General features: G+C 40.4%; 1 protein-coding gene across 1 annotated transcript; it reads left to right on the top strand.

Moving 5' to 3' along the window:
• The first annotated feature begins 1,267 nt into the window (after positions 1–1,267).
• On the top strand, positions 1,268–20,084 carry RNMT (RNA (guanine-7-) methyltransferase). The gene is made up of 11 exons (XM_010148508.1): positions 1,268–1,541; positions 2,702–2,710; positions 3,803–3,929; positions 5,387–5,509; positions 6,814–6,929; positions 8,445–8,626; positions 9,219–9,383; positions 10,511–10,628; positions 15,640–15,741; positions 17,632–17,665; positions 19,446–20,084. The coding sequence occupies exons 1-11, from the start codon at positions 1,284–1,286 to the stop codon at positions 19,481–19,483; spliced, it is 1,272 nt and encodes a 423-aa protein (XP_010146810.1). The 5' UTR covers positions 1,268–1,283; the 3' UTR covers positions 19,484–20,084.
• Positions 20,085–22,067: the final 1,983 nt, after the last annotated feature.

Below are 22,067 nucleotides of genomic sequence, written 5' to 3'. Positions count from 1 at the left end.
CCGCGCGATAGCGTCCCGCCGAAGGGGCCGCGCTTCCCGGCGTCGGGACGCGTTCCTTCGCTCTGCGCGGCCCTGCGTGACGCGGTTGAAGGTCTTCAGGGCCCAGGCCGTTAACGGGGCGGCTAGAGGGTAGCGCTACGGTCAATGCCCTTTGCGTGTGGGCTGCGAGCGCAGCTCCGTCCCGTCCCTCTTTCCTCTGGTGTTTTGAGCTCTTTTCTTCCGAAGGAGCCGCCCTCCTGGGCGCTTGGTTGCCATCGCTGGTTCTGAAATTCTGATAGTTTCTGAATTTAGGCCTTAAAAGCATCTGGTAAACTGCTTGGGGCGGCCGAGTGAAGATAAGAAAGGAAGTATGAGATAAAAGCTATACTGTAGTGAAAAAGTAACTTCCATAGGTCATATTTTTGAGGCCTTGTGCTTTGAGGAAAGTGGTTCTGAGGGTCTTTGTAGTGGTCTACCTAATGAATGTGTTTTGGCCCTCAATAAGAGACTTAAGCCTGGATACAGTGGAGTGTGTATGATTTTTTAGATCGAAATAGGCCACTCGCTTAGAAGAGGAGTTACCAAATCATCCTGTTGAAAAGTAGCTGCCCTGCTTCGTCATGATGGTGTGAAGAAGGCTGGGATGTGCTGGAGACTAAACGAGCTTTGTAGTGGTGATCAGCAGTCCTACAGACTGCATAGGTACTTGCGATGTGGCGACACAGAAATGCAGTTACAGCTGAAGAATCCTAGTATCAGTGAAGCTTGAGGCACAGTGGATGGTCTTGGCAAACTTGAAAATCCACAACTGATACTAAAATTTGCTCTTAAAAAACACCTTCTAGTTTGTTTGAGGGCATCTATTTGAAAGCATGTCAGACTAAATAATGAATTTTACTAATTTGAAGGACTGACAGCTTGTGTTTCTAAACGTGAAGTGTTTTGTAGGTTACTTTATATGGGGAGGGGAAAAGGGAGATTATCGGCTCAAAAATAATAACACTTGTCTGCACTTGAATCAATAAAGATAGTTGAGAGACTCGGACATGAAGAGTAAAGATTTATCTCAATTTGATCATATAATAATAATACTTTTAAATTCCACATATTTTATTGTGCTATCTTTCTTAAAACAGTTAGATCTGAAGTGTATCTGTTGTGTAGGGCAAAGGCATGTTAATTTTTTATAATGCCAATGTCATGATTGAAAGTCATTACCATAGCCACATGTAAGTGAAATTCAACACCAAAATTAGTTGGTGGGGTTCTTCTTCTTCCCCCTCCGCAGATTTCCATTCTGATCAATGGACAAGGAGACTGACCTGTCAAAAATGGCTGATTTAACTAAAACAGAAGAACAGGAAGTAGAGAAGAGTTTGGATGAAGAAGTGGAGAAAACACCTTGTACTTTAGAGGCAGATTCAGATATTGGTTGCAAAGGCGATAGTTCAGCTGCAGGTGCAGTGCACTCCACTGGAAATGAAAAAGAAGATGATAGTGGTAATCAGAACAACAGAAAAAAGAAGAACTTAGATGCTGAAGATGAACCTCCTGAGAAAGTAGTGAGTACCATTTCTTTTGAGCCGCGTTCAAATACCTGTTTCAAAGCCTTAGCTCAAGAAAAGATTGAAAATACTTATGCTAAACATACACAGACCAGCATGAAACTCCAAACGTCAAAGTTTGTGGGTAGCTTCCTAGCAAATTAAAAGGTACAGAAGTTGTTCAGTTTAACGGAAGAGAAGGAGGGCTAATAGTTAGAATGTTAAGAAAACTGATCTCAGCACATGCTTAGTCTAATTCTAAGATCATTCTATTGCCTGTGTCATAGCAATCTGCTGGTGTAGCGCAGGATTTACTGGCATTAGTCCAAGTCACGTGTCTTGAATTGGTATGTTTTATATGTTGTTTTGCTATGTATTATTATAGTTATCTGTGCATGGGAGGTTCTTCCGTAAGTTAATTTTGTCCTTTAATTTGCTCAATAAGTTATTGTAAAATTTAGAAAGCTCTACATACTGCATCCTCTGTGATATAATGAGTTGTTATGCAAAGACTTGTATGACTTGTTAGCAAAGTGCAGTTCTGAAAGCTTTACAGTTGCCTTTTTACTATTATTTTTTTAAGACCGCTAGAGTAGCAGAAAGTATTTGTCCTTTTAACTGGAAGGATGAAGAGAGTAATGCTTTATATGACACTGTCCTTTATTACGTATTAACATGTAGAAACTGATGCTGTAATATCTTGTCTAATTTTGGCCTTTTGGGATATTTAAGTATAATTGGAGAATGTCTTTGACCTAATGTTTTGTTTCTCTGTTGAGAATTTTTCCAGGATGTTAATTTATGGCTAAGCTGTTTGGTAAAATGAAGGGGCGCCCTTTGTTGTGGTGAAAAAATTACAACCCTTTCACCTTTTTAATAAGGTAGTTCTGGGATAAGGATCAGAAGGGCAAGAAATAAGTTGTTTTTTGCGTAGCTTAAGGGTGTAGAGAGCTGATTGCATTGAACACAGCTGCCAGCATCTACACTTTATTGCTGGTGGCTTTCTGCAACTGTGCTTGCAGCAGCTGAGATGCATTAATGGATTGAAAGAATATGTCCCCCACACTTGTCAGTCAGCTGTTCCAGCCAACGTCACGTTCAGTGGCCATTCAGACAGCCATCTGTGCTTACCCTAAAAAAGAATAGAAATGGTCAAAATATTTGTTAGAATCAGTCAGCCGAGTGTGGTACTGAACAGAAGGTGGGGTGATAGCAATTCCAGATACTTATGTCCGTGTTCATTCTGAAGGTTAGCAAAATTATATGAAACACTGAAGAGTTCGTGTAGTATATTAAAGTCAGTCAAACCTTCTTTTCCCTTGAGGAACAGCCATTTGAATAATAAGATACCGGGATATTTGCTTTTGTAGTTAAGTGTTGAGAATGCTTTTAGTTGCTGTGTAAACTCACACTGACTGGGATTTTGTAGCATGTTTGTGGGTTTTCACCGAGAATCCTTCATTCCAGGTTGTACCATTATTTCAAACACTTCTGTGCCTTGCAGAATTTACATTAATTCTCCATGTTCTGTTACTCTGTGTTTTATTTATAAGGTATTTTAATTTTATGTATATAATTTAAGATTATTTTGAAGGTGAAGAAATGTTAGGAGCATAATACCTGCATGTAGACTGCTTATCTCTGTCACACAGGACAGAAATCTCTTGGACTATTTACAGTTAAGGCTAAAACATTAAACTGGATACTGTTGTCAAGTCATTACTCTCTTCCCCTCACCATGGTCTGCTTAAAGCTCTAGCAATGTGATAACCCACTTAGGACTTTATGCAACATCAGCTAGTTGGCATTTTGGTTAAACTGTCAGTTTATACACTTCTGTTAGATGTAAAAACTGAATTTTGGTAACAAGATGTTTGAAGAAGCTTAAAGCTGAAATAATACTCTTGGACAAGGAATATACTCTTTTTCAGTACGAGGCTTAAGGGGAATGAAACTGACAGAGTGGTGAGAGATTAGAGAACTGAAGGTTAAGTATTTCTGTGAAGGAAAGGTGCTGGGTATCATCTGGCAGAAATTACTTGGACCAACTGAAAAGTGGATTGAATTTTTAAGGGAATTGTCTCTGTGATAATTGAAGTACTGATGTCCATCCTGGGACAGATAGAGGAAATGCTATATATAATAACTATGCTTTTCATAGTATTACTTGTTTACTTTCTTAAATCTTTGAAGTGAACACGTCTTCTGATTTGAAATAAAAAGTAATAAAAAGAATTTACTGCTTGAGTCTATTCCTTCCCTCGTTTCCGCAGCGTGAGACAGGCCATGGGCAAGCCGTAGCTGCACATTATAATGAACTTCAAGAAGTGGGATTGGAAAAACGTAGCCAGTCTCGCATATTCTACCTCCGAAACTTTAATAATTGGACAAAGAGTGTCCTCATTGGTAAGGTTCCTTAATTGATCGCTTAGACTTTTAATAAAATGTAACTCATTTTTGTGTAAAAATGTAATCTTTTTTTCTGCTTTCTGCTGTTGATTATGGCACATTGTCTCTTAATACTTAGTAAGATGCTTTTCAAGGGCAATAAAATACCTACATTTATTTTTATTTTGAATCTCCGTGATAGTGTTTTATGTTGTTGGAATGCCAAGTGTACACTAAAGTTTTAAAGATCGGCTGACCTAAAAAATAGAAAAAGTTCATGCTGGAAATGTTCTTCTTCATGACGTTTTTAAAGAGAAAGGTACAGCTTTAAGTCATGAAGAATCTATCTGTTCTTGTTATTTAAATCTATCTTGATAATTTCAAAGCCATTTTCCCAAAGCAGTCTGTCTTTGGGTCTAGATTAAGGAATTCTGTAGGAAGCTTGAGCATGTAAATATTTTCTGTTTTACCCATAGTCAGTGGTTTAAAAAGATTAAAAATTAGAGGATGTAGTTCTTTAAGAATCATCAGCTTTTTATAAAAGGCAAAGTCTGCTATCCCACAAATTAATGCCAAAGTGAGGAAACAAACCCATCCTATATCTGCAAACAAAGAAAAGAATTATCGGCACAGCACTGCAGATTCATGAAGAGGATCTCTGCCAGGAGATGTTGGCACCGTTTGTCTTAGCATGCTGCTTTTTGTTGTGTTGTGTCAGAGCGGTTAGAAGCAATATTTCTGTTTATAGAAAGCTGTTCCTGGAGCCTGTGTTGAAGCCTTTCAGTCACGAATTTCAGTAGTGTGTCATTACAGCAGTTGTATCCAAACATATTTTGGGTTTCTTACTGTGAAGAGAAGTTGCTAGCATGCTGATATGTTTTGCATAATATGCCAACATCAATCAGGGCAGAGAGAATTGAGGCAGCGTAGATAGAAAATTAAATCAGTATATGTAGGATAAAATGCAGACAAGTAGCTAGTGTTATTGCAGGGCCCAGGAGAGACTGAGTGGAGAACATTATGCACATCTGTAGTGTGACTGCAAGGAAAAGTTGTGGCTGATGCATTTAATTGACTTTTACTCTTTTGCAAAAGGCTTTCCCATACTTTCAAATAACATCTGCCTTCATTATAGGGGTAATGAAAGGGAACCCTGTTTACCCACTGACGCAGAGGGTGACGTTTTGCCTTTGTCTGCCAGGGAAACAGTTCAGAGCTCCAGTCATATTGCATGCAAAGCACATTAAGCATGGAAAATATTCATTATCTTCTCCATATTTTTAAAAGTCTGTGGTTCCTTTCATCATTAGTGGTTTCTGAAAAAAGAGATTTGAATCTGAAATGTTAAAACTTACAGGCAAAGTAAGTTCTGAGATGTTTTAAAATTCTCAAATCTTGTTGGTCCTTTAGGGATCCCTGTACAATACAAGTGAATTACAGACACTGCTCTATAAACTCCCTCTTCTTTTTTCTAGGTGAATTTATAGATCGGGTACGACGGAAGAAGAATGATATAACTGTTTTGGATCTAGGATGTGGCAAAGGTGGAGACTTACTGAAATGGAAAAAGGGAAGAATTAAAAAACTTGTCTGTACTGGTAAGCAGACACAATAACTTTCCAGGGAAACTACACCAGTGTTTTATGGGAAAAATGAGCACATCTCCAGTCTTTTATTATTTCTTTTTCTTAAGCCCAAGAATTTAATGACATGCTTCTTAACCTGAAGGCATCAACTTGGTTGCCAGCGTGAATATAAGAACCAATGATACTCTGTGTAATGAGCTTTCAGTTCAAGTTATAAATAAAAACTACTATTAGCAAGGAAAACACACAGTTACCATGGATTGTCTTAAGTGAAGTGTAACATTGGGGAAAAAAGACTGACATTCTTTATTTTGGGTTTTCTCCCACATCTCATCTCTTGCAGTCTTTTTTAACTGTTCTGAAAATATGCATATAAGAGTTGCATTTGAAAAAATCAAGCAAACCCCACTGTGGTTTGACAAAAAATGGTCTTGGATGTCACTGTCGGCCAAAGAATTTCAGACTTAAAAAATGGAAGAGCTGAAAGCTGCTTAAATAATTTGTTGTTGAAATAGTTTGCTCCAATGCTGGGGAGGTGATACCATCTTCCCTTCTCCCAATAAGCATGCCAAGGATTATCCGAGGAAGCATTACTTAACTTCAAATTTAACAGATACTAGAATTTCATAAAATTGTTTTAGTGGGAGTTATTCTGGGTATTCTGCATTTTACAGTTCTTTCTTGCCTTTCCTTTTCAGTTGGCAGTCTTTGAATACAGTCAGTGAATTTGCTTACAAAGTTCTTATGTACATTTATTCCATACTGCTGGTTTTAATATTACTTAGTGAAAGGCTGTGCCTGAGAGAGGAACAGTCTTAAAACAAAATTAAAAAAATCCCATGATGCAATATATCAGCAATAATTGCCATTCAGCATCTTGTATATTTGTAAGACGGTGAAGAGCTTTCAGTACTGTTGGAGAAACTCTGGGAGCCGAACTGCTTTAGCTATTGCATACTAGACACTTAATGCTAACAGCACTTAGTATCAGTCACCTAGTATCCATCGCTTCAAATTTTGGAGGCTTGCTTCTTGCTTTGCACTTTTGAGGATGGGAGCTTTGTAAAATCTTCAGATTACAACTTTTATCTGAAGTAAAGGCTGAAAATGGCAGAGGTATGGTCCCAAACACCTCCTGCAAATTAAATCCCTTCTCTATGAATTGGAAATCAAAGTGTGTGTTCCCATCTAAATGTAACTGAAGATAACTTTAATCCCTGCTGTAATGGACCTGCTGTGTTCCAGTGATCATTCCGGATTTCTGGTCTGGGGAGCAGTTTACATACTTTTTTTTTTGTTAATTTCTCTCTCTCTAGATATTGCTGACATCTCTGTGCAACAGTGCAAGCAGCGATACGAAGACATGAAAGCCCGATGTCGTTACAATGAACGTATTTTTGATGCAGAATTTATACAAGCAGATAGTACCAAGGTACAGTTTCTATGCTTTATAATATTTTTGAGATTTAACAATCTTGTGTTAAGCAAGTGTAGGAAGTGGTGCTAGTGCTGTAATATTTAGCGCATGTCTATTTTTAAGATCTGATTGTTGTACTGACAGGACAATCAACCATGCAGGTTACTGAGATGGAGTTAAATGTGTCTCATTACTGTTTTACAGTGTAACATTCTTGAAGCCTGCATGTCTTTTCCAGATAGTAAATCAGGTGCTTGTGCTTTCAGTTTCTTTTACTTGACAAGGGGAAGGGAATGACTACTTCTGGAGTTCTGGGAGCCAGCATGGAATGTTGCAACTTTTGGTGAATGTATTTTTTAAGCTGGAGTGAATAAGGGACATTTCTGATTTGACTTGTAAGTTTTGCTCATCCCAGTATTTTTTCTAGCAACATTTTAATTACTATAATACATATCTTCAAAACTTGTGTGGTAGAGCAGATTTCTTAGGGTGTTTGGAGGTGATATTGAATACATTGGTGAGGCTTAGGAGTCAGTCTTGTAACCAGCACTGCTTTTGTTTCCTGGAACTGCAGGCTGAGGGTACCCTGCAGATGCAGGCTGAGGAACAGAGCCTGCCTGGTTTCAGTGTATCTGTGAAAAGGCTAAAACTGTTTTTCCGAGTCCTGCAGGAAGGGTTGTTGGCTTTAATTCTTGGTTGCCTCCCTTTCTGAGGCATACAGTCTATTGCATGTTCTGGGTCATCTCTCTCAGCTCAAAATTACAGTCCAGGAGAGAAAGATAGCCCTTTCACATTGCTATCACAGCTTAGTCTTATATGCACATGTATTTTCTGTTGCCCTCTCTGTTCTGTCTGTCCATGGACACAAAAGTTCATCTTCCTGAATTGTATCTCTATGTTGTGTATAATATAAAATCTCCTCACAGCTTGTCCAGTTCTGCCCACTTTTGTTTCTCAGTTTCCTGTACCTCTCTTTCTCAAAATGCAGAGGGGGAGTAAATGAACAGATAAAATTGCTATGGGTATGTGAAGTGTCTGTTTTTGTTGAGAGTATGTGGCATGAACTGGTAGAGACTGAGTGTGAGTGGATGGGAAGTCTGGGAGAGAATTGAAGCTTGGGTAAAAGTTGAATTCAGTATGAAAAATTTAAAGTACGCCATGCATGTCATGGTCCTTGGGGTGACCTTGTGTGTTCCTGTGTTACTTATGGTAACTAACCTTGGGTTTTGGCCTGTCAGGTGTAGTGGCATTACCTGACAACGTGAAAAGAATCTGAGGACATGGCAACTTTGAAATGTGCACGTGTATTCTTGTTGTTCTGAAATGTTATGTATAGTTTTCTCTGTAGCAGAGGACTTTTTCTTACTCTTACCTTTTTCATCTTGTTCTTGTTGAACTTGTGAAGGAATGGGGGCTGAAAGGAAAAACTTCAAAGAATTGTGGAAGTAGCATGTTTTATTGGAAGATTTAAGTGAATCACTGTTTCTCTAGCTTTTATTACTTAGGTTTTTACTTTTTAATCTATTTCAGGATCTCTTGTCTTCCAAATACAATGATCCAGATATGCGCTTTGACATTTGCAGCTGTCAGTTTGTTTACCATTACTCATTTGAGACATATGAGCAGGCTGACATGATGCTTAAAAATGCTTGTGGGAACCTCTCTCCTGGAGGGTATTTCATTGGAACAACTCCAAATAGCTTTGAACTTGTGTAAGTACTTTTATATTCTGTTAGTCTTTCGTAAGTGTGTGAAGTGGTTCTTACTGTGCTGCGATACATTTGCACAAACATAAGCAAGTTTTCTGCAACAGTTCTGGATACTGTTCAGGAAAGTCTCACTCATAAACTTGACTCAAACAGGTAAATCTGTTTTAATCTTTGTCTCTTGCACCCATGGCTCTTCTGGTATAAGGTATAGGTCTTCATACATAAACCCTCTATAGTGACTTAAGTAGTGGCAAGGTAGCCACAGCCTGGGGAATAACTGTCAGGGTTTTGCTGTGGTTGTTCCAAGAAGCCTGACTTGTCCGTGAGCTGTGTCTGGGCTAAAGGTTAAGTTCTAGGTCCATTTACTCCTTGGTATGTTGTAGAGGAATGATAAACTGTTAAAACATGGTACACTGCTTCTCTGCATTTCACAGTTTCATTGCCTTATTAGATAAGGGAGTTGAGAAACTACAGAGATCACTGGATGCTGTAGTACTGGGAGAAGCACTTTCAGGCCTCTCATGCATAGTTTTCTTTGCCTGTTAAATATAAAAAAACCCCATTAATTAACCAGTTATTTTATCTCATTTTATAGAAAGCGACTTGAAGCTTCGGAAACAAATTCATTTGGGAATGAGGTGTACACTGTAAAATTTGAAAAGAAGGGAGAATATCCCTTGTTTGGTTGCAAGTATGATTTCCACTTGGAAGAAGTGGTTGATGTCCCTGAGTTCTTGGTTTACTTTCCATTACTGGAAGAGTAAGTTAAGTTTTGAATTCATTATGCAATGAAAACTGTGAGACATAATAAGCATCTTTTGACTTGTTTGTCACTGCGTAGTACTTGCAGAAAATTACATTTTGGCTTTCTTACTGTATTTTTCAGTTCTTCATTTTTTTGTTGTTGCTCTAAATAAAGAGGTTTCTTGCATTTTTATCCACACCTGTAGTCTGTCCATTGCACTCAGTTGAAGGTGCTCTGGTCAGAAGCTGTGAAGACTTTAAGTGGGTCTCACATGAGAATGTCTGTATCTGATATGTTGGATCTGTCAACAAACCTGTAGTGCTGTCAACTTTTTCTTCTTTAATCTTAACTTTTTGGGGGTTCTACCTTTCTTTAGTTCTTCAGCAGGCCTTCTTGTATATCCTGTCCATCATGGTGCCTCTTTCTTTCCAACTGTCTTTGGATGTTTGTAGTATTTTTCTTATGACTTTTTTTTCTTCCTCTGAATTTTCTTTATCTGTGATCTGCTGTTACCTCTGTGTGAATTCAGATTTGCTTTTCCCAGCCTGTCTCCTGAGGTACAGACAAATGTTTCCCTGTTGGGTTTTTTCCTGCCATTCAAGCTCAGTGTGATTGTTAGACAGTATTAAGCTTTCCCTTCAGACCTGCTTATTTTCACACACTTAGTTCTTTATGAAAAATGCTGTCGTCTGTCACTGACACCTGTAACTTCAGTGTTGTGTGACCCCAGTGTCTCCATATTGTTGAGATATAAGGCACCGGATCTAGTAGAAAGGTTCACTAAATATGTCCATATCACCTGATGTGACACAGCGATGATACTGCAAGGAAAATGGCACAGTCTATCTGGAAGTTGAAATGGAACTTAACTTCTGTGTGTTGGGAGAAGAGACTTTTTTCTGTTAAAAAGGTTTCTAAATTAATTCTGTGTAGATTTTTGTTGTCCCAGTTAAAGTGTAGTTTGTGTTGGTAATGTGAGTTTTTTCCATATAAATTCTTTACTACAAAAAACTCCCCAAATTCTAGGAAGACTGTAATCCTAGTGAATACCATAAGATGTCACTGTGGCTTAAAATTGTTCCTTTGAAAATAAAACTACAATAATTTTGTGGCTTCCCTGATTAAGCTTATTGTTTTGACAGAATGGCAAAGAAGCATGGTATGAAATTAGTCTACAAAATGACATTTCGGGAATTCTACGAAGAAAAAATCAAGAATGAGGAGCATAAGATGCTGTTAAGGAGAATGCAGGCCTTGGAGGTATATATGGAGTTAACTTGTTATGTTTAAGTAGTATTTTACATCTTGTTAATTATTTGGGCAATAATTGAAATTACTGATGTGAACACTGTACGATTAATTAGTTCCTCTATACCAATAGAAGAACTAAACTCCTATGGCTGAAAGTGCGACTGTGATGGATTGATCTTGACTGGCTGCCAGACACCCACCAACCTGTTCTCTCGTTCCCTCTTCCCAACAGGATGGGGGGAGAAAATAGATAAAAACCCCTTGTGGGTCTCAGTAAAGACAGTGAGATTGCTTAGCAATTACATTCATGGGCAAACCAGACTAAACTTGGAGAAGGTTAATTTAATTCGTTACCAAAAAAAAAAAGATGGTAGGAAACAAAGACAAACCTAAAACCACCTTTGCCCTACCTGCTGCTTGTTCCCAGGCTCAACTGCATTCCTTTACTCCTGACTTTTCTACCTTCTGTCCCTGCCCAGCAGCACAGGGGTATGGGGAATGGGTGTTGTGGTCAGTCCATAATGTTTCATCTCTACCACTCCTTCCTCCTCCCAATTTTCCCCTGCTCCATGCCTGGTGTCAGTGGTAACCATAATCCATTTCTTCTTCAGCCGAGAGAGACTGAAAGCTGGATCTTTGTGCAAGGAATATCAATTGAAAAGACAGAAAATAATCTTCATAGGAATAAAAGGCTGAGTTTGTAGAAGAAAATGGTACTTAACTGTAACTGGGCTTATGTTTTTGCCTAGTGTTTTGCTTTTTTATCCTCAGGCTCTTATCCTGACTGACTTTGGCACCTTCAGAGAAGCCATCTCTAAGGCTTTGGTTTTACTCACTGTTCTCTGTGCTTCCCTTCTCGCTTAAACTGTAGAATTTTTCAGCATAAAACTAGCAAGTCAAGTATCCGGTGACTTACTGAAGTGAGTCATATGGGCTGCAAATGGACTTGACTGTCCTTGTGGACTCTGAAAGGGACAGTGCCTTGGATGGGTGTATATTGCCAGTAGCATGGTGTGGTATGGCAGTTTTGGTGCAGAAAGGCATGCAGGAAGGGGGCTGAAGCTCTGTCAGCTCAACCAAGAAGCAAAGGTATCCATCCAGCAGAAAGCTGTGGCCTCTCTCTGCTCTGCACCCACCACGACCGATGCAGCCTTCCAGACAGAGCTGTGGTGGGAACGTGCTGCCACCCAGGTGTCCAGCTGCAGGCTGTGCCCTGCTCTTACACCAGTTCCAGCCAGCAGCAATGAGCTCACCTGTGGGCGGTGCACCCAGGTAGAGGAACTCCTTTGCGTAGTGACAGAGCTCTGGGAGGAGGCGAGTAGGTTGAGGAGAATCAGGGAGTGCAAGAGAGAGAGGGAGACTACTGGAATTGCACACTATCTTCCCTGAGACAGGCCCAACAGGCAGACAGGGCACATGATATGGAGAATTCCTTATCTTCTCTCTGCCTGGCAGAACACAATGACTTATGGGATAGGTGGCAGTGGTGACAAGTTCCTGCCTGGCGTAGCAGGCATTTTTCTTCTGTGACTACCCCACCTTCCCAGGTGCCCTTAAATAATAGGTATGAGGCTCTGTGCATGGAATTGAACAATAACAAGGACAATGGTTCATCTAGCTTGCAGCTGTCGCTGAGGTTAAGTCAGTCTATGCCTTGTGTCAAAACTGCTTTTATAAGGAAAAAAAGACAGCTCATTGTCATAGCAGACTTCCTTCTGAAAGAAACAGAAGGCCTTGGGACAACTGGTTAAGAGATCAAGAGCACAAGTAGTGTTCATGCATGGAATTGAACAATAACAAGGACAATGGTTCATCTAGCTTGCAGCTGTCGCTGAGGTTAAGTCAGTCTATGCCTTGTGTCAAAACTGCTTTTATAAGGAAAAAAAGACAGCTCATTGTCATAGCAGACTTCCTTCTGAAAGAAACAGAAGGCCTTGGGACAACTGGTTAAGAGATCAAGAGCACAAGTAGTGTTCACCTCTATCCTTCCAGTTGCAGGGAATGATGAGGGAAGAATCTGCCCTTAAATAATAGGTATGAGGCTCTGTGCATGGAATTGAACAATAACAAGGACAATGGTTCATCTAGCTTGCAGCTGTCGCTGAGGTTAAGTCAGTCTATGCCTTGTGTCAAAACTGCTTTTATAAGGAAAAAAAGACAGCTCATTGTCATAGCAGACTTCCTTCTGAAAGAAACAGAAGGCCTTGGGACAACTGGTTAAGAGATCAAGAGCACAAGTAGTGTTCACCTCTATCCTTCCAACTGCAGGGAATGAGGAGGGAAGAATCATCATAGAATCATCATCATCATAGAATGGTTAGGGTTGGAAGGGACCTTAAAGATCATCTAGTTCCAACCCCCCTGCCATGGGCAGGGACACCTTGCACTAGACCAGGTTGCTCAGATCAATACCTGGCTCAGCCTGGTGTCACCAGCAGAATTTTGGGGTTTTTGTTCATGGGTCAGTTTACGCAACACCAGGGGTGCTGGCAACAGATGGGGTACACCTCTCTCAAAGGGGGAAAGGGATCTTTATACAGGAGTCAGCAGGGCTTATTGAAAGAGCGTTAAACTAGATTTGAACGGGTAAAGGGATAAAACCAGGCTCACTAGAGATAACCCTGGGCACGGCATGTCAGTGTTTCTGAGATGGTGTGCTAGCAAGGAAGGTCCTTTGGTCTGCTGTCTCAGTGGAGGTAGGGGATAGAGATCCATGGGGCAGAAAAGAAGCAAGGGTTATAGATGTGTTAGAAACCATGGAAGTACCTGAGAATGGTCTGCTAAACCAGCTGGCTGCATGGCCTGGGCCCAAAGAGTGGTGGTGAATGGAGTTAAATGCAGCTCGCGTCCGGTCACCAGTGGTGTTCCCCAGGGTGCAGTACTGGGGACAGTTCTGTTTAATGTCTTTATCAGTGATCTGGATGAGGGGGGTTCAAGTGCACCCTCACTGAGTTTGCAGACACCAAGTTGGGTGGGAGTGTTGATCTGCCTGAGGGTAGGAAGGCTCTTCAGCGGGATCTGGGCAAACTGGACTGATGAGCTGAGGCCAATTGTATGAGGTTCAACAAGACAAGTGCCAGGTCCTGCACTTGGACCACAACAGCCCCATGCAACTCTACAGGCTTGGGGACAAGTGGCTGGAAAGGTGCCCAGTTGAAAAGGAACTGGGGTTGAGTCAGCAGTGGCCAAGGAGCCCAATGGCATCCTGGCTTATATCAGAAATAGTTTGGCCAGCAGCACTAGGGAAGGGATTTTCCCCTTGCACTCAATACTGGTGAGGTTGCACCTTGAGTCCTGTGTTCAGTTTTGGGTCCCTCACTACAAGAAAGACATTGAGGTGCTGGAGCGTGTCCAGAGAAGGGCGAGGTTGCTGGTGAAGGATCTAGTGAATAAAAGTCTTCAGAGGAGCGGCTGAGGGAACTGGGATTGTTTAGCCTGGAGAAAAGGAGGCTCAGGGGAGACATTACACTCTATAGCTACCTGGAAGGAGGTTATAGCGAGGTGGGTACTGGTCTCCTTTCCCAAGTAACAAGCAATAGGATAAGAGGAAATGGCCTCAAGTTGCCCCAGTGGAGGTTTAGACTGGATATTAGGAAAAACATCTTCACTAGAAGGGTTATCAAGCTTTGGAACAGGCTGCCCAGGGAAATGGTTGAGTCCCCATCCCTGGCAGTATTTAAAAGATCTAGATGTGGCACTGGTTTAGCCTCAGTCAACAATCAAGCACCACACAGCTGCTCGCTCACATCCCCTTCCGCTGGTGGGGTGGGGGAGAGACTTAGAAGTAAAAGTTAAGAGAACTTGTGGGTTGAGATAAGAACAGTTTAATAATTAAACATAAATGAAATTAAATTTTAAAATTATGCTAGCAGTACTAATAATATGTAATGAAAATAATAAAAATACTACCACTACTACTACTGATAACAATATGTAATAAAAAAGAAAACAGCAGTGGGAGGAAAAAAAGCCCAAATGATACAATTGCTCACCACCCGCTGGCCAGTGCCTAGTCAGCCCCTGAGCAGTGAGAACCTGAGAGACCAGACCCTGCCCCAGCCAACTTTCCCCAATGTATATACAAAGTATGATGTTTTATGGAATGAGATGTCTGGGCTGTGTCTCCTCCCAGCTTACTGCTGAGAAAAAGTTGGGAACACAGGTGCAGTATCAGAAACCAGAAGAGTCCTTCCCTTAATGTAAACATTTCTTGGCAACAACTGAAAACATTACTATGTTGTCAGTATTATCCAGACAAATCCAAAATATAGCCTCATACTAAAAACATCAGTGTGTGATCAACATTACTCTCAGCACAAATTCAAAACGTAGCCTCATACTAGATACTGTGAAGAAAACTAACTCAATCACAACCAAAACAAGCCCAGGCACTTAGGGGTGGACGTGGCAGTGCTAGGTTAGTGGTGGGACCTGATGTTAAAGGACTTTTCCAACCTAAGTGATTCTGTGATTCTGAAAGCGAGAGTTGTCTTAAATTAGTGGCTGTTTACAATTGAGGACTGCATGAAGTACGGACCATTATGAAGTAACTGGGATCCTCAATAAGTATATACTCCTTTTGAAAAATCAGTTGTGTACTTCTGTTGCAGCTCCTGTGTGTTACTGGAACATGTTAAACATTCTGCTTGAAATTTTACAGTTGCTTATTTCTTAGTACTTCTAAGAGATGCTGGTTGGTTCCGCTGCTGTTCCGAAAGAGGGTATACCTGGTTAATACTCAGAATGAGCTGTACACAGACAGTAGTTTTGATTGTCGTTCTCTTTCCCCTGTTTCGGAGGTGTAAGGCTGAAAGTTATTTCATAAATCCAGGGTGTTGGACTTTTTCTGGAAAGTATGGAATATCAGACCTGATCTGCTGTAAAGGAGAGATCCAAATTTAAGATCCTCTTAATAATTACTGACCTGTTCTGGGTTCTGCTGTGGCAAACCCTTGACTGATGTGATTAAAGTATCTTACTACACAATATTTTTTTCTTATTTTTTTTCCATGTTCTCCAGCCATATTCTGCATTTGGTGATGCCAGGCTTGTTTCTGATAAACCTGATGATTATGAGCATGCAAAAGAGTTCGTCAAAGATGGCAAGGGAAAGTTACCCTTGGTAAGTTCCTTATTACTTCACTAATGAAAACGGTGTCTAAAATTGAGGTCACGGTGTTACAGTTACCTGAAAGGAGGTTGCAGAAAGGTGGGTGTCTTCTCCCAGGTAGCAGATAATAAAATGAGAGGAAACGGCCTCGAGTTGCACCAATGGAGGTTTAGACTGGGACATGGTTTAGCGGTGGACTTGGCAGTATTAGGTTAACGGTTGGACTTCGTTATCTTAAAGGTCTTTCCCAGACTAAACTATTCTATGATTCTGCTTCTAGTCCTGTCTTCCAGTGCGCATGCTACCTTTCTGAGCTTGCTGTCTTCCTTGTGTTCTTACAAAGGGTTTTTCTTTCTTCCTTTATCCCACAGTACATGACAATGTTCGAGTTGTCTGTAGCTGATCATCTCCCAGCCTTTCATTCTTCTTCTGTATTGGTCTCAGAGTTGGGTGCGTGGTGGATAGGAGCCCACATAGCTGCTGTTCCTGGGAAGTGAGCAGGAGGACAGGCAATGTCTGCTGCTATTTTTCCTCAGGAACTGCTGCCATTTGGCTGTTGCCTGTCCATCTGTAGCTAGGCTGGCTGTTCAGGGTAGCGTACAGCTGTGTGTTTGCTGCTGTCTTTGCATTTGGGGAGTCAGGCTGGGTGGAAACCTTGCAAAGGCTTGGTTTAACCTAACCATTCATGCTGAAGGGTTCCTGATAAGCAGTGTTTGCTCTTCTTAAACTTCAGGTCTTTTTTATGTGTTGAGGCTCTTTGACAAGAGAGAACCAAAATTGGAGATGAGTTTGAGTGAAGATTGTACTTTTATTACAATATATATATTTACTGATAGATGGCATCCCATTTCATTGCCATAGAATGTAGCATGAGGCTGGTCAGCTTGAAGTTTTTCTTTTTTTAATTACTGGTTTATCTACTATTCCTCTTCTGAATTCTTGAAGATGTATTCCTTTTACTGTATATATAAAAATCCTGCATCAAATCAGAAAGGAAACCTGCTGTCTGTATTTGAAATCTAATAATTTTGAAAAGCTAAATGCTTTCAAGAAATCAGCTGAAGAACACAAGAATGGTCAAGTCAGACCAATTACCTCTTTTGCCAGGTGCTCTGTCACCTGGCAAATAAGAAATCTGCTTGAACAAGCCTTTTTTTCTCTAGCATTTTAAAAGATGAATCGTTTGGTCAGGATTGGTCATAAAGGCTAAAGCATGTCCCCAGTGAGGACTCACTGGAAGGAGATGGAGTGGGCAGAGCAGAAAACCAGGTTGTTGTTACCTTATGCTTCTTAATTGGTAGGGTAAGTGGCAGCAGTGCTGTGCTTGTTCGCTTGCCCTGCTTTCATCCGAAAGGCTGAGCTAGGAGGAGGTTTCCTAGGCTGCAAGGCAGGCTGTTTTTTCACAATGTGTGATCTGGGTTGGGAGTGTCTTACAAACAGGGTTTTTATGGGCTGCCAGGAGTATGAGGTGGTGGCAGATGGTATTCCCAGGAAAGGTGGCAGCACCATGATACGGAGCCTCTTCCTGACTTCTACACAAGTGTTGGGCATCTCGGGCTGGAGAGCAGCTTGAGCCCAGTGAAGCCACACTGATGCATGGTAATGGACCCAGCGTGCTCTGCAATGTGAAGGCATCCAGCTTGACAGATTGTTGGCCCGTTCTCCTATACCTGTGCAATTTGGTTGTGTTCTGTTATCTGGGATGTTCCATTTCCCTAAGCTACTGGTTATTTGAGTTATACCTATCTGTGGTCCTCAGTAGTGCTCTTCTAGTCCTTAAACAGCCAGACAGTGTGGGTGGTTAGAAGTTGGTCTGTGAAAGATTGATTATCCCGAGTTAAATTGCTGGTTTAGTTGTTTCATCTTTTGTTGAAACTGTGTTTTATTTTTGTCCTCTTTTAGGGAACCTTGAGTAAATCTGAATGGGAAGCAACAAGTAAGTATTGTTTTGAAAACTCAGTATTGACTGACTGCAATGGGAAGTGTGTAAAATAGCCCATTGGTTATGGAAGAAAATCCAAATTTTAAAAAATAAAGTTTTGGTTTATTTAATAGCTTCTAGCATGCAAACCTTTGGGCTAAAATAGTTTGGGGAAGCCTTACTTGAGGATGTATGAAATGAGGATGCCAGTGTTAAAGGAGTATTTTGCTAGTGTTAGAGGATGAAATACTATACTTCTGTTTGGTACACCTGGACATCATACTGCTATCATTCAGCTAGAAAAGAAACTCTGTCTGGGACATACATTCATCAGAAAATAATACAAATCTGTTTTGGGAAGAGAGGAACTGAAGTTTTACTCTTTGCCTGTAGTGGTACATGTTTGAGGAAGCAGCAGTTAAAGCATGGATGGTGAAGAGCTATTTGAATGTTTTACAGAGGGAGGAAAAAACCCCTTTAGTGCCTCAGGAACTGAGAAGGATACACTGTTGTTAAAATCGTTTTGAAATTTAGTGAGCAGGTGCCATGGAAAACTGTTGACATCCTTTTCCAATGTTGAGTTTAATAAAACTCAGATATAAGGGACTGAGAATTCCAAGGATAAAAATCTAACTCAGAGAGAGATTATTACTAGCTTCTGTGTGACTGCAGCCAACAAACATTTGCATTTTTGCAGGCCATTACACTGGTTGTGTTAGTGGTTTGAAAACAAATTAAAAATGCTGTTCAGTTAATGAATGAAAAAATCTTTAGTTAAGGTGTTTTCTTTCTCAAATTATTATCTATTTTTAAAGCTGTGAATCATAAGGTAGACATTAATTCCAGCAATGTAAAAGTATATGTATACTATAAATCTGATTGAGAAGGGCTTTTTATGCCTTTAAAAGTGACTATTTTCTAAGTAGTCTCTTTTCTCAGAGAGATTTGGAGTACAGAGCTTCAGGGTATAAGCACTGCTTGCTCGTTACATGGAACTTCACTTTATTGCTGAGGCTTGTCTTGAAAGATTTACAGTGTAGCTATGGTACCTTGTCCATTTAAACAGAAGCTGAGCTCGAGTGGAAATCCATGAATGTTTATTTAGAGTCATGAGCTCGAGAAACTGGTTTAACTTACCTGTCTGGTAAGAAGCATAAGAATTTCTGATGTAGCTGGCATTGATTATATGCCAAGTAAGTACTTTGCAAGGGTGCTGTGTGAACTGTATGAGTGACCATTTTTAGAATAATACTGTTTTGGAGTTGAGAAAATGCCATCTAGCATTTGTAAATATTTCTTCTTTGTCCATGATATTTTAAAAGAGAAAAATTAGTAATTTTGTACCTTGAGTTTATTACCATTTTAATTAAAAAAATGAAGTTGATCGTTTCACCCCTAAATGTCCATTATTATGTGTATGAAAGTCTTTAAACTTAGTTGCATATGACTCTTTATGTAGCAGTGAATGTTAATTATGTGTAGAATGGCATGGTAATTTATGAATTACACTGACATTTCAGTGATGTTGTTAACTGAAGTTAGCATTGCGTTCTCCATAGCAACAGTATTTATAATATTTTGCTTTTGTGCATTCTTAGTTCTAATGTGAAAACATGTCTAAAGCCAAGCTGGAATTGAATGCTAGAGTTACTTACTGGGAAACCATAGCAGTTTTTATAATTTCGGTAATCTCCTAACAGGTTGCTTGGGCAGAGTATCAACCTGTTTACATTTTGAAAACTTAATCGAGTGGCAGAGGAAACTGAAACTTTAAACACCCCATTTTCTTTTTTAGGTATTTACTTGGTATTTGCATTTGAGAAGCAACTGTGAAACTTCACGTACTGGATGCAGCAAGAAGAGATCATATCCATGTGCAAGTTGGAATGGTCAGAAATCCATTGTGGCAACTATTTTTTTATTTTTTAATTATCAGAAGTGTGCAGGACACTACCAAAAACTAGAGCAAGCTCACGATTCTGAGTTACATTGCCTGTCTGTGACAGATGGACTTGTGTGTGTATATATAAGAGAGATTCTGAACCAGTCTTTTTAAGCATTTGTAAGCAATCTGCACGCTTTCAAAACTCATGTTTGAAATTGACACAAGTTAGAATATGTTAGAAACCAATGTTTTGTTAGTAGAAGTATGTTTGTGATTACAAGCCTGACCCTGCACTTTCTGAAGCTGATGGAAAAATGACTGTTGACTTGGATGGTGCAGAATGAGGGCCTATATATTGTACTGCAGAGCTCTGTTAATTCATAATGAGATGTATTCAGACATCATAGGGTATGTCTACGTTGCATGCAGAGCTAAGTGGCAAATAATACCAGAGTCGGTTTGAGTACCTCTGTGCTGTGCTCAAGCCTGCAGTAAATATCTACCTTAGTGGTATTCATGGTGTAGTTTACATGGTAAAGTCCCATGATGTTCTTGGTTTTTGTGCTTGCCGATATGTTGAGTCACTTCACGGTGCTGTCAAGATTAAATGAGTTTGTTCTGAACAAAACTGCTGTGAAAGAACTGAATTTCTGAACTTTTAAATCTTTGTGTCGTTTTCCCAAGTATGACTCTGGTAATCAATAACAGCTGCTGAACTTATAATAACTTAGGTTATTTTATGTTGTATTAAAGACTTCCCTGACTTTTTGGTAGTTTTAGTGTCTCCTAAAACTTTAATTAGCCAGATCTTAGGATGTGTTTCTCACTTGCTCTGTAAAATTCCAAATGGGCTCAGCAGAAGGATGGTTGTGGGGACGTCAGGGCAGTCCTTAAGACACTAGGAACATGGTCCTCTACTGGATCATGAACTGAAAGGGGAACCTGTATAAGATTTGAGGATATTAGAAGCTCGTACTGGGAGGGGAGGACAGGCTGAGTATATGTGTACACACCCCAGCACGTGTGGATAACAATCCCCAGATTAGACCTAAATATTTTGTTTGGCAATGTAATTTAATAATATCAATAGGCAGAACTGTTCCTAACTGCCATCTTAACTGCGAGTCAGTCTCTTAGAGCTGGCTTAGGGGTTTTTGTTTTCACTCTGCTTTCCACGTGCTTGTAGCCACCCACTACTGAGAGGGCCTGGGTGTTTTTTCTTTCCCTTCTTGGGCTAACTAGCTGTTTGCTGCTGTTGGCTGGTATGTAGTTTACACAGAGATGAAATGTTGGTGGTACATGAGTATTTTGAAAAGTTATAATAAACCTGGGAAAGAACATTTCTGTTACAAAGTTAAGCATTCAAATTATTTGAGTTTGTAGTTGTATTGTCTTCCCCCTATAATTAGGTCATACTCTTCCCTCCATGTCTCCTGAGGTTTTTTTTTCCTAGTGTGTAGAAGAACACCTGTAACCTTCACGGAAGCAGTAGAATCACAGTCAGTTCTGCTGCTGAAATTAGTCTTCCTTGTCTGCTAGAATAAGTAATCATAAAACTAGCTGCAAAATGCCGACACTTTAGAAGTGCTGAAATGTTCCATTGAAATTTGTGTGCGTCAAATCTAGTTTTGTTAGATGTATCAGATTTCATCTGCAAGTACGTTGTTAGCTATTTTGGGAAGAAATCTGAATAATAAAAAAGGGGAAATACAGTGGAGTGTCTTTCCTCTTTTAAGCAAATTTCAACGTGTCACAGGATGACATAACGGTTGAGGTTGGAAGGCACCTCTGGAGGTCATCTGATCCAACCCCCTGCTCAAGCAGGGTCACCTAGAGCCGGTTGCCCAGGACCACAGCCAGTGAGCTTTTGAATATCTCCAAGGACAGAGACTCTGCAACCTCCCTGGGCAACCTGTGCCAGTGCTGGGGCACCTTCAGAGTGAAGAAATGTTTCCTGATGTTCAGAGGGAACCTCCCGTGTTTCAGTTTATGCTGGGCACCACCGAAAAGAATCTGGCTCCATCTTTACACCATCGCTTCAGGTATTTGTACACATTGGTAAGATTACCGGTTACCACCCTGAGCCTTTTCTTCAGGCTAGGCACCCCCAGCTCTCAGCCTTTCCTCATGAGAGACGCTTCAGGATTTTGAACACGGTTTGACCCCGTATTGACCCCTGGAGTACACTGTCAGTGACCTTCAATTAGACTTTGTTCTACTGATCACCACTCCCTGGGACTCAACAGGTCTGTAATCCACCCCACTTCACTGTCTCCTCATCCAAGATGGTGTTAGAAGCCTTCCTGAAGTCAAGGTAGACTGTATCTACTGCTCTCCTCTCACCTATCAAGCCAGTCATTTAGGTCATCATAGAAGTTTAGCTAGTTGGTCAGGCATGACTTGCCCTTGATGAATCCATGCTGACTACTCCTGATGATTTTCTTGTCCTTCATGTGCCTGGAAATTGTTTCTAATATCTCTTGCTCCATCACCTCATCAGGGTGAGGTGGACTGTACTGTAGTTCCCTGGTT

This window comes from Eurypyga helias, unplaced genomic scaffold (genome assembly GCF_000690775.1).
Source record: "Eurypyga helias isolate BGI_N326 unplaced genomic scaffold, ASM69077v1 scaffold13303, whole genome shotgun sequence".
Lineage (NCBI taxonomy): Eukaryota > Metazoa > Chordata > Aves > Eurypygiformes > Eurypygidae > Eurypyga > Eurypyga helias.
This window is presented reverse-complemented; position numbering and strand designations above follow the sequence as displayed.